This window comes from Anser anser (genome assembly GCF_964211835.1).
Source record: "Anser anser genome assembly, chromosome: 2".
Classification (NCBI taxonomy): domain Eukaryota; kingdom Metazoa; phylum Chordata; class Aves; order Anseriformes; family Anatidae; genus Anser; species Anser anser.
In genome coordinates this window covers 93,822,655-93,835,601 of record NC_139721.1, presented here as the reverse complement: position 1 = coordinate 93,835,601, position 12,947 = coordinate 93,822,655, and the positions used below count along the sequence as shown (strand labels likewise).

General features: G+C 37.9%; 1 protein-coding gene across 8 annotated transcripts in view; it reads right to left on the bottom strand.

Moving 5' to 3' along the window:
- Positions 1-2,820: 2,820 nt before the first annotated feature.
- TPPP (tubulin polymerization promoting protein) overlaps positions 2,821-12,947 on the bottom strand; it is a 51,888-nt gene continuing 41,761 nt past the window's right edge. For 5 of the 8 annotated variants that reach the window (XM_083824273.1, XM_083824275.1, XM_083824272.1 and 2 more), the window contains 3 exons: positions 11,222-11,375; positions 6,318-6,403; positions 2,821-4,286 (listed from right to left, as the gene is read on the bottom strand). In XM_083824273.1, coding sequence (XP_083680399.1) covers positions 4,040-4,286; positions 6,318-6,403; positions 11,222-11,375 — 487 coding nt within the window. In that variant the 3' untranslated portion in view covers positions 2,821-4,039. The other 3 variants (XM_083824278.1, XM_083824276.1, XM_083824277.1) reach the window with 2 other exon arrangements.

Genomic DNA, 12,947 nt, shown 5'->3' with positions numbered 1-12,947 from the left:
TCCAAATACTTTATTACAACTAATCACAACTGTTCATATAGGACTGTTGAAAAAAACATATTTTTTAATGTCTGTTATTCAGTAACACTATTGTGATAGCTTTGATAGCCATAAAGAGCAGGACAATATCTTTTCCTGAAATTTCCATATAGATATGATTGTTGGAAAACTCTCAACAAGTAACTAAAGCACAGAGAGTGAGAAATTGATTAAACAAGCACTAATAATAAAACCCATTTTTCTTCTGCACATTTTGAATCATATATATATATTTTTAATAAGATTATTCTTCTGCCTTAGGATTTTTATTTCTTGTCCTCAATCTTGCAAAGGTTCAACAGTCAGACTGGAGATGCAGGTAAGACTGGGTACTATCATAGTATTTAAGGGTTTAATTTTAAATGAACAGTGCAATTTGAGTTTGTTCTTATAGGTAGTTATTGCTAAAAGCTACCTGAACTTTCTGATCACATTTACCTCAATAGTATGTTCACTGACAGCAAAGGTAATTAGGAATAATAGGTTTTCATAGACAAGAGCATTGCAGATGAGAAATCAGATTGGAAAGCTTGATGGAATTAGTTTAGATGGCCAAAAAACAGAGATGAGTATAAACCTTACTGGGTACACCATGTCCTCACTTCAGGCATGCCATTTACATAGAGTAGTGGTACACAGGATGAGTATACTCTCCTCCACCTCCCAAGATATCCCTTCCCATCATCTCTGCGTTACAAGCTGTACTTGCTGTCCTGAGAACAGCAGGTGAACAAACAATAAAAGTGGTTACCACCACTTTGCCTCATTCCCAAACAGGCCTGGAACTTTTAGAAATATGGTTAACATTCAAACTAGTACTTAGGCTTTTATTTCCCACATAAATGAGTGAGAAAGTAAGAGCTTAAGTAAGTGTATGAACCACTGATACAAAACTGTATACGGTGCTTTTGTTCATAACCTCTATCTTCCATATCTTCCACATCAAGTGTAGTAAAAGGGAAAAATCCTTCCAAAGTATTACCTTTCCAGCCACAACTTCCATTTTTCACTGTCATATCAGAATGATTTCTTTTCATGCATTTGTATGATTGTGTTTTTAAACTATCCAACTGCAAAGTAGAAGAAGAAAAAGCATGTTCCTCAAAATAAAATATTGCTATCTAAAGCATCTTTTCAGGCCCTGATCCAAAGTTTACTATGTCACTGAAAATTTTATACAACTTTGCATCAGGTCCGTACAAAGTGCTTTGGTTCTGGCACAGGTTTCATACTGTAATGCAAAGTCGGTGTCATTTCTTCTTCACCATTTCTTGTCAGCGTCAGCTTGGATCTGTCCCCATTCACAATTATTTTGCATGCCTTCTGTCTTATGAGTGTGCTGATCTCTCTCATGCTATGGAATAGCAACTTAAAACTTAATATGACCTTAAAAACTTCCTAACCAATCATTACTCCATTATAACATTACTCCATTATATCATTACTGACACTCAGTATTTGCATACTTCAGAAAGCCTTCACTTGGGAACTTTAGGTTAGGCATCACCTAGTATGCCAGACAAGACTGCTAGCTAGCAACAAATGGCAAGATGAACAAAGTATTGGAAGGGCTCTGCAACAGGCTGAACTTTCATTCACCTTTTTGCCAGACTGGACTTTCATTTCACCTTTCATTCAGGCAGGGTCCAGATCTTTTCAGCTACCAGTGAGCTATCAGCCAAGTCTTAAAGTCAATGGGAAGAACAGGGACATTAATCTTGCCTTTAACTTAGCTAAGGATTTGTTAAGGGAGACTTAGCCATTTTGCTTATAAAAATAAAATAAAATAAAGGACTAACCTTCAGGTGCACAGGCACCAGTGATATATCACAAAGAAGAGGGTTCTCTGCAGTTAGCAGTTTACTGCCATGCTGGAATAATTTAGCCGTTGTTTATATCACAGTATGCTACTTGCTGCCTCAGTGTGACAGGTCACCAGTGCAAGAAAGGATTGGATAATCCTTCATTCCCTGTAAATTTGTCTTCAAGAACAAAGAGTAAATCTTGGAAAGACTCACACAAAGCTGAATGCTTCTCATCCTGAGCATCCTTGGATATATCAAAAATCTTCCCAGATAACCAGAGCCAATCATGGCAAAAAGATACTTAAATCCTTACAAGAACATGTACTAAGTTTTAGCAAACTTCTCTCCCTCCCCAAAATAAAAACCAATACAAGTTATAAACAAACAAATAAAAATCTTCAAATCCATGATGAAATCCTTGCCTTTATGTGTTATTGTTGTGGTTTCAGGCTGATGTATGGGCTCAAAGGGTCATCGGAGGCAAAGTTACAAGAAAGGCCATTCAGTGTCAGAAAAGGAAAACATGAAATGTGAAAGGACTGAAAACTAGCTCTCTGTTTTTGGACATGGGCCAAATACAGACTGTTAACCTGCATGGCACGTGACAGATCATGAAGCTCACTGAATCTTATGTACTCTGAGTGGGATGCTGATGCTGATAATGGTAGGAAGAAAACAGTGAAGTTATTAACCTTTATCCACAGTAAAACATTAAAATCAGTGCTTGAGCTCTTTTTAAAAGAAAGCAAAGCAAGCCAGCTAGGAGCTGTATTTAAACACTCAAAAAATTGTCTTTCATAATTTTATAGAACCAGAGCAATACATTGGAGTATTCCACTTCAGCTCTTGTGGAAAACTGGACCAGCCTTTTCTCTCCCTTTTAACCAGTGTATGTATGTGTGTGTACATATACATGTACATAGATATGTGTGTATATGTGTGTATGTATACATATATATATTACAAAAAATAAAAATGAAAATAAAAAAGAGTGATTTTTATTCTTATTAACCTGTTTGGGCGATCTGGGCCACAGGCAGGTCACATTCAGCTGTCTGTACCTTAAGCGTGTGGAATTGGTTCTTCTATAGCAACAGAAAGCCATTCCCATCAATAAAATTACTCCCAAATAAGACAGCACAACTGAACAGAGAATCAAGTCCTTTGGCTTCAAATAAAACTAACAGAACATGTAGCACAAGTATAATAGTATATTCTTCTGTGCAAGTTGCAATTAATTACATGAATATTAATACTAAATGTCCTTAATACAGGGGGTCATAACCTTCTTTACATATGTTATAGCTTAAAGGGAATATGTGCATAATAACATTCACTTACTAGCATTGATCGGCAATGTTTAGTCAAAATCAATATTTTAAAGCATTATTATTTTAATGCCCCCTTCACTTCAAATGTGAGGCAGTACAAACTTGAAAACAGACTACAAAAAGCTTTAGTAGACTTTCTTAGTAATGTCTTGTTCCTCACCTCTCAGGTTAGTAAATTAGCTTCATACAAATCAGCCAGGCGTACCATGCTACACAGTACACACAATAACAAAGCAAAAAGTATAGACAGGAGGAAAGTAAGGGGTTGGTATTCTCCACCTCCTTCTGCTGACGTAAATATGTTAGAACCTGTATTGTCCCAGAATAGATCTTTTTTCTTATTTTAATTTTTCATAAATGGTGTATGAAGTTTACATGGTAGCACCTTGTATATTACAACCACTTATTCCGCAATAATACACTGCTGAATCTTTTAAGGAAAGTTCCGGATTGCACATAAGACATTTTTGAAAAAGCCCACAAACAGTAGTCAAATCAATCTGCATAAATAATGGGATACTTTTCAGAAATGCTGCTATGAAAGAGCCTCTTTTCAAGAGGTTCTCTTCTACATCCTCAGGACATTTAGGAATGTTTGAAATTTCTTGCTCAAATTGACGAAGAGTAATATAACAGCTCTTGACTTTTTTGTCTAAAGCGCTGAACAAAATCATGCCTTTTTTTTTTTTTACTGATAGAGTTATTTTTGCCAATGTGTGCATGAGGAATGTAATGAAGTGGCATTGTGCTGCAAGTAGCTCAGCAGATGTTGAAATCAGTTCCAGTTCCTGAAAACTTCTTGAAAACATAGTCTCAGCATTCACAACAACTGAAACATAGGATTCATCTATGTCATTCTTAAAACTATATTCTCTTTCCCCCTCTCTTTCTCCATCTGTGTTGTAAACCCTCAGTCTTACTTGCTTCCTTGTACTTTATGATCGTATGTGCCTGCATGCTTATAGCCAGATACATATCCTGAAGCATCCACCAGATCTTCTCGGCCAGCTCTGCCTTTTCCTTTCCCACTGGGATCAAACCTCTCTTTGTGAGAACCCGTGAATTTTGATGTATCTGTAAGGCGTGATACAGTTGGAGATGAAATGGCTTTCTATTGGAAGAAAGAAAAGACACACAAAAACACACATCAGAAATATTACTTTCAGTACAGGCGTTGTACATGGTACTGATGCTAATGATGAACACTATGTAAATATCTACTCACCTCCAGCAAAAGGAAACATTTGTTCCTTGCCATTACATAGAATTACATTAATAATATAGCCAAGAATAAAAAAGTGCAACTTATATCAAAAAGTTTTTGAAGGGACATTCAATATGAGATACTTCTGATTAACAATCAAGTTTTAAACACCAAAGACAGGAATTGCCATGTTCAAAACCTGTTAGCTCAACATCCAAGCATAAAAGCCCAGCTCCACCAATGTACAATAAGCAAACCAATACAAGTAGAATTCCTTGCTATGAGAGACTAAAATTTATTCTAAACACTAGAGTCAAGACAGAAGTAAAAAACTAAAAGAACTGAAAGTTACTTTCAGTGTTCCCAAATTAGTCGTCTGCAGCTTTGTGCAAAAACTTTCTCCTACATTATTTCCACGGAGTCATATAAGGCTACTTAAAGTTTTGTGGTCATTGAGAAAAAGAAAATGTCACTGTGCAAATGGAATGAAAACAGTATGTCACAGAACAATACAGGAACATGCTAGCCTGCATGATTGGAGTGAGAAAAAATAAGTTTACATTTGAAAATCAGGAGAAAAAGGGCACTGAAAGAAAAAAGAAAACAGAAGATTTTTGTGTCCTAGTGGAAATGATGATGACGTGAACGAATATTGATGCACTTTAGGTGTCATTATGCACGCTACCATATGTTAGGGTGTATTTTAGAGACAAAAATTACTTCCTCGTAGTGAAGTAAAAAAGTTTCCCAGAGCATCTTCCATCAAAAACTTCATTCCACCTCTACCCATCTTCGGATTAAACAAGCACTTATTAATGACACCTAACAAACAGGCTTTCAGAGTTACACAAAGCTCTTCCACACAACACCATAGCTTGAATATCTTTTCATGCTATACATGGAAAACATGCTCAAATTTGTACCAAGACAATGGAAATGAACGCTGTAACTGAGGCTTGTCCACCATGGAAGCCACATCCTCCACACCACTTCTTTTTGAAATCAAACATCTTTTCTCAGCTCGTGGTAAGTTACTAATTCTCTGATGGGAGAGCTGCAAAACGTGGTGCTGGCTATTCGAGAGACAGTATTGCTCTTCAAAACAACAAGTAACTCAGCAGTAACTCAGTACTTCTGTGTAGCAGAGAATCAGAGCACTGGGAGTGGTTAACGCTGCCAAAAATGCTCAAATGATGACTGTTAGGTAAGATGCAAATATTACTCCTTACCCAAACAGGATACATTTTTGCAATGGTCTACCGGGCTACACTAACTCTGTCAACTGTAATCATCCTTCCTTAATTCTTCATTGAAACTGAATGGCTTTCTTTATTTGCTCACTCAAGCACAACATTTTAGTATCTAATGGCATGTCTCCCTAGAAAGGTTTGCTACAGAGATTTGTTTATGTAACCAAGATGTTCTGGGAGGTTTCAGACACAGTACCAATGTTAGTAATCTTTGCAAGTTTTGTTATTGTTGTTTTTGTTCTTCTTTTTGTTTGTTTTTAATTATTTGCTAGTAACATCCAGAACATTTGTAACCAGAGACTAAACTGTCAACAGACAAAAGAGCAACGCAATTTAACACAGTAGCTGGGAGCTCCTTCTTCTGTGCCACCCAGCTGTTCATTACCAATTTCACAGGGAAAAGAAAAAAAAAAAGTGGGAGGGGAAAGAGCTGACTATCCCTCATCAGCAGGAAAAATGCAAGAAGAAATATAGTGAACTGCACAAAGAGCTGAATGAGGACAATTCCCATCTAAAAGCAAGTAAGCACTCCGCCTTGTTTTTAACAGTGTACCACAGACAAATTTTCTCTCTTGCCATATAGTAATTCTGCTCCTGATCTCCAAGTGCTTGACCGCTTACTATCTGCAGTAAGTTATACCTACTACTTACCTACCTCCTATAACTTAAGTTATACCTACCTACTTACATTTTTCTAGAGGCAGCAAACCACTTGGAGCAACTTCCTTCTTTCCTTTCTGTGAACTCACAGAAGCCTCCATTTTTCTTCTCTGTCTGGAAATATAGTTAACCAAAAAGTGTGCATATCACAGAAGATGCACATGAACTTGGCTTTTTACCCCTTCTTTTTCAAACCTATCATTATCAGAAAAGTTTTACTTTGCACAAGAGACGTAAATATAATGAATGTATAAACTGGTTGGGAACACCAGATGAACCAGCCAATGGTATTTTCCAAAATACCAAGACTTCTGGCCTCCAAGGCTGGCCATTCTTTCATTTACTCAGTTGTTTTCATTAACACAAGCCAGAAGCATAAAAGGGAAGATTATTGACAAAGGACCTGTTCATTCACCAAACGTGTATTTTTACTGGTATTTTCCTGGAACATTGTTCTGTCCTTAATAAATAAACATATATGTATATATAAAAATAACAGTACATAAGTAATCACATGATATATTGCTCCTTAACTGTGGGCCTCCAACCCAAAGATGTGGTTACCTGACCTCCAAGTTGGTGGAAACTTCTTAGAGGAGTCAGAAAAGATACGCATGCCCTGCCCTGCCCTGCCCCGCCCCTTCAACTGAATCTCCGCTCACACTAAAACCTCACTGAGAAGATCAGAACAGGTCACGGTCTCAGAAAAAGCTACACAAAGTAAAAAGGAATTGTTTTTATACCAGTAGATTTACTGATTTAAAACGATCATGTACAAATTCGCTACTTTTTACCCCTTTGTGTCAGTGTCTATAGAGAAGAACTGCTAAGATAGTAAGGAGCTTGGAGCATGTGGCATACACAGTGAGAAGCTGAGAGAAGAGGGTTTGTTGAGCCCCAAAGTGTGCATGTGGGGGGGGAGGGGGGGAGGTTCTAGAAAAAAACAGAGCCTGTTTGGCAGTGCATACTGGGGAGAAAAAAATGTTTCTTGATTTGTGTGCGTCTGTGTGCGCTGTTTTGTTTTGATTCATGGGAAAGCACGCACATGCATTAAAAAAAAATGCTGAAAGTCAGGAACACAGATCAAACTTGAACAAAAAATTTGGATTTCATTCGTGCTTCTTCTGCTTAGCACACAAAAAGAGAAAAAAATGGTAACTAACTCCAATAAAGCCAGACAGTAGTAACACCATTTTGATGAAGTCAGGGTGAAGACTTTTGAAGGAATAATCCCCAGTTAACACCAGTTGGGTGTTCTAACACCACAAGTCCTAACTCTATATAGATCACCCCAAACTTCCCACTGATTAGTATTCCCACTAGAACTGCACCAAAATTCATTAAGGAAGGTACCTTGTTTGTGACATCACCTCCAGGAACAATTTCAAATTAGTAAGTTAAACAGTACCTGCTTGGCCCAGATCTAGCACCCTCAATGTAAGATTGTGTAGTGCCCAGCTTTAAGGAGCGGATCATATGTTGCATACTCAGGATTTACAAATGACCCTTTTTCCTCCCCTGTAATATTAGCTATTTTCTACAATATTAGCTATTAGCTATTTTTCCACAATATTTTCACCAAGCCAGTTTCAATAATTTACCAGCAGTCCTGGCTAACCGGGAAGGTCCCAGTTGACTGGAGGTTAGCGAATGTGACACCACTCTACAAGAAGAGCAGAAAGGAGGATTTAGGGAGCCATGGGCTTGTCAGTCTGACCTCGGTACCAGGGAAGCTTATGGATCAGCTTGAATGTCATCCCACAAAACATACAGGAAAATCGATTGATCAGATGCAGCCAGCACGGATTTATGGTGGGTTAGTTCTGCCTGACTAACTTCACCTCCTTCTGTGACAAGATGACTCAGTTAGTAGATGAGGGGAAGACTGTAGATGTTGTCTACCTGGATTGCAGTAAAACATTTGACACTGTTTCCCACGGTATTCTACTGGAGAAAATGGCTGCTCATGGCTTGAACAGGTGCACAGATCACTTACTGAAGAACTGGCGGGATGACTGGGCTCGAAGAATCATAGTGGATGGAGTTGCTTATTGAGAATAAAGGTATGTCCACATCTTAAGAGAAGGTTCAGCACTGAAGAAACTTCCAGGGTGAGATGTGGAATATATGCAAGGAATCTGCTCCATGTTAGTCCTCTTGGCAACATAGCCTGCAACCTTAGAAAACACTGGGGGAGCTTGGTGTGCTGACTCTTGGAGAAATAGCATGGAGGGTTGGGGTGGAGTGAAGACACCATGGCCAGACTCTGTGATATCACTGCAGGGAGGGGGAACTAGATACTACAGAACTGATAGACTTCACAGCCAGCCCTGGGTCAAACTGATAACAAAATTATGTCCTCTGAGTGAACTTTGCTCATTATAATCTCATTATAATGCCAAAACACACTTCCATCCTGAGGGCTACCCATCTCCAAGGTGCAACCACCCCTCACTCAGTATGCACTCTGAATTTCTCTGCACCTTTAAAGCATTAAAGCAAGAAAATTTTATACCAATTATAACAATGATATGTATGACTAGTCACTCAATCTCCACCTTAAAGTAAGAAAATAGTATAAAAATGGCTCAGGAGACGAAAAATGTTAGGAAAAAATGAAATGACAAGTGAAATGAAATGACAAAATGTTAGGAAAAAATGCTGACAAGTCAGGAGGACATCGCTGACTTCTGGGATCAGCTGACAGGCTGAACCTCTCTTCCCCCCCATAGGGACACCAATTGGGTGAGATTTGAACTCTTGGTTATACTGAGTGCTTCCCCGGAAAACCTAACATTCTCTATAGAGTTGTTTCATAAGTTAACTTATATGTAGTTAGTTGTGTTAGTCATATTCTTGGTATTTGCACATGCTTTGCAGACAGTGTATTTATCACCAGCAGTCTAAAAGAACCTGTACTGCTGTTGCTTCAAAACACTACACCAGTCATTAATCTACTAGAGACTGAAGGTGTATTGCACTATTTGTGCATTTGTGATTTTGGTAATTCAATATATTGAATGCTACTGGACTCTAGTGCTGAACTGGGCATCACTCAGAATCTAAGTCCAGCTGCCCTCAGCCCCTTTGGTATCTGAGGAGAAGCTGGCACGCAAGGGGTTTAGGTGCTGCCAAACCTCTTTAGCCTTTAATGCAACAGTGTCCAAGAAGGTCAATGGCATCCTGGCCTCCATCAGAAATAGTGTGGCCAATTAGACTAGGGAAGCAATTGTTCCTTTCTATGTGGCACTGGTGTGACCACACCTAGAGTACTGTGTTCAGTTTTGGGCCCCTCCCTACAAGAAGGTTACTAAGTTGCTCAAGAGTGTGCAGAGAAGAGCAAGGAAGTTGGTGAAGGGACTGGAAAACATGATGTCATTGCTGTCTACTACTACTTAAAAGGAGGTTGCAGTAAGGATGGTTTTGGTCCCTTCTCTCAAGTGACAGGTGATAGGACATGAGCAAATGGTCTCAAGTTGTGCCATGGGAGGTTTAAATAAATAGGGAGTATTTCTTCATGGAGAGGGTGGTCAAGCATTGGAATGGGTTGCTCAGGTAAGTGTTGGAATCCCCAAGCCTGGAGGTATTTGTGGACATGGACACACCTGGACATGTGGACATGGCACTAAGGGACATGGTTTAGTTATGGGATTCACTAGATCAACTTGACAGCTGGACTTGATCTTGAAGGTCTTTTCCAACCTAAAAGATTCCATGAGTCTATATTCCCCCTCTATTACTCTCCCTGTGCTGCTGTCACATTCATACACATTTGCAGCACCTACATAATACTTCCGTGCAGCTGCAAAGCTCTCTCAACACCCAGCCATTCACACATAAGGAGACTGTTTCCCTGTTAGCAGCCATTGATCAATTCAGTACCTGAGTGCTGAAACACAAAAATGTAAAGGAATCAGAGTGAGGCCTAAAAGAATATGCATAATTCAAAGGGAGAAACCCTGGACAGATCAAAAAGAAAGGCTCATCATTTTAAGTCTCTAATAAAACTACCACTTGTTTCAAATGAAAGCACAGGAGTCAATAGAATGAAATCTTGTACAAGTCTATCAAACTATACAACTCAGAAGAGATTTCTCCACTTTTCCACTGTTCATTTGTGCAGGACCAATTTATGGAAATATTAGCTTTTCTGGAAATTAGATTTTCATTCACAGCTCTACAGACTAAACTTAGGGAGACTTTAAGCAGAGGAACTAAATTGACAAGAGTATTTAAGTTCATGGTGAATGCTCCAGTAACTACTGAACTACATAGTAAAAACTTGTCCAACCTGCCCATTTGAAAAGGACGACCAAACCTATATACACCAGGCTTTATAACTTCTTTTTCATATATAAACTTTAATTACACTCTGAAACATTAAAAAACAAACAAACAAAACAACACAAAATCAATAACCAAACCAAGAACAACAAAACAAACATTATAGTTCTGACAGACTTGGAAAAAACAGAAATCAAAGATCAGACTACGTGACAATTATTTCCAGATTTCTTGTATTCACATAGTAGATTTTAAGACTTCTTTACTTCAGTCTTTCTGGTATTTCACACATCAACTTAGAACTGTTTGATTAAGTTCTAAATTTACTATTTTTTATTTGGGTATACCACTCTTAATAAACATTTCTGTATTTCAATCACACACTATCTTGTTCATTTTTTCTGACCGCCCTGCTAGGTGGTACTACGATTCCCAAGAGAAGCAATGACACTGCCACAGTAGTACAGTAGTGCAATATTCAGGTGTTGCATAATCTTTCCTTTCATTCAGCACAGTTGTTGCCTCCAGCCCCGGAAGCATACTGCTCGGATTTGTGGATTGTAGAGGGAAGCAGATGAATATAACAACACTGGAGTAGAACAAAAGACAGCTAGAACAATCCATCCTTTCAATCAACCAGTAACATACCGTTACTCCAGATATAACTGGGGCTTTTCCTTCAATTAGTTTATATATTTCTTGAACTGCTTCTTCATCACTCTTGTCTTTAAATCGTTTCTTGGAGAGTTCCTGAAGAGCTTCTTTAAACTGCTCAAAAGTGATAGTTCTAGAAGACTTTCCCCTGTCAAAACACACAGAAATTGAAAGAAATTACAAGAGAGCACAACAAGCATTCCAAGAATAGCAGAAAGTTTTTAGTTTGCCACAGTGAACAACAGAAAACCGTAACAGGAAAGAAAGAGCCATTCACCCGATGAAAACATTTCCCAGCCCATTAAAACATCAATTTTTTAAGAAACTTTCCTGGATTAAGGTTAAGAAATAAAGAGGAACTAGTGAAAACTGTCCTGCTTTCAAAACATCTTCAGGTCTGTGCAAAATATAGTCTCACCTGGTTGATCACCCATAAAGCCTGCATCCATAAAACACAAGAGTAGAAGAACCTTGGTCATGTTTTGTTATTTTTTATTCCTCTTTGGATAACTGGTTATGACATGCTATTCATAGGTCACTATTCATGTATTCACAAGTAAATTAAGAATAATGCTGTTATATAAAGCAAGCTATTAAAGCATTAAAAAAAACTTGAAAAAAAAAATGAAAATCCTCCTCTATCAGACTGACAATTCAGAAATTCAGAGCTGAAGACTTCTTGTTGTCATTAATGGGAAGCCTATGTTCCCACACACAGGGGGAACAAGTGGGAATATAAAGTATATACTTATGTTTACTTCTAGTGGTAAAGATTTGCTAACACACTTTTTCCTGTATATTAAATTACAGATTTGCTGATCTTTAGAACAGGAATTTACACACTAAAATGTGGGCATAAGTTTAAAACTAAAATTCAATAGAAAACTTTCCAAAAAGATGCTCTGACATTAAACATGGTACTAAGTAGGGTTACATCAGAGTAATAGAAGATGGTTTTGATCGTTTCCATCAGGAAAACCTCAAAGTAAAAAAAAAAATCAAACAAAACATTTGACCCCTTTTGTTTGCTGGGAAGCATGCTACTACATTAGTTCTGTTTGCAGCCTAAGCATTTCTTCTTATTTAGAGAGTGTCTCTAGCAAATCAGAAAAAAAAAGACCAGTCCTTTAGACAGTGACAGTTGTTTACAGAGGAAAAAAATTATAGATCCAAGCATAGAGACGTTAAGACAACAGAGACTTCAGACTAGAAAAAAACCAAAACACTACACATAGAAATTGAATTTGACTTCAAGTACCTCAAAAAGCCACTGCTAAGAGTAAGTTATCTGTCTTTGATCTCATCTCAGACATGTTCAGAAGTCAAATCACACTCAAATCTGAAAGTGCATCCACTAACAGAAGGATGAAGCAAGATTTCTCAGTTTTAGACACCAACAGTTAGGAAGTGAATCCTATGTCAATTGACTAAATGTGAAATGAAGCTGCATCTCAATGTTTTAAAACAAGGAGAAATTGGTTATTCACAACAAAATGTCAGCACTAACACAACCCTCTACAGACCAGTTCATTACTAGCATACTCTGTCTCCACCACGGTCCAACATGTAGGAAATCCCTACATCCATCGCTCTCCCAGTTTTAACCAAAAATAAACTTTTTATTTTGACCAAATTTTGCTGTGACTACTTGTCTGTTTTAGGTGAAGCATATGTGGTAGTATCTTACGGAATTAGCTAGTAGAAAAACACAGTGACAGTG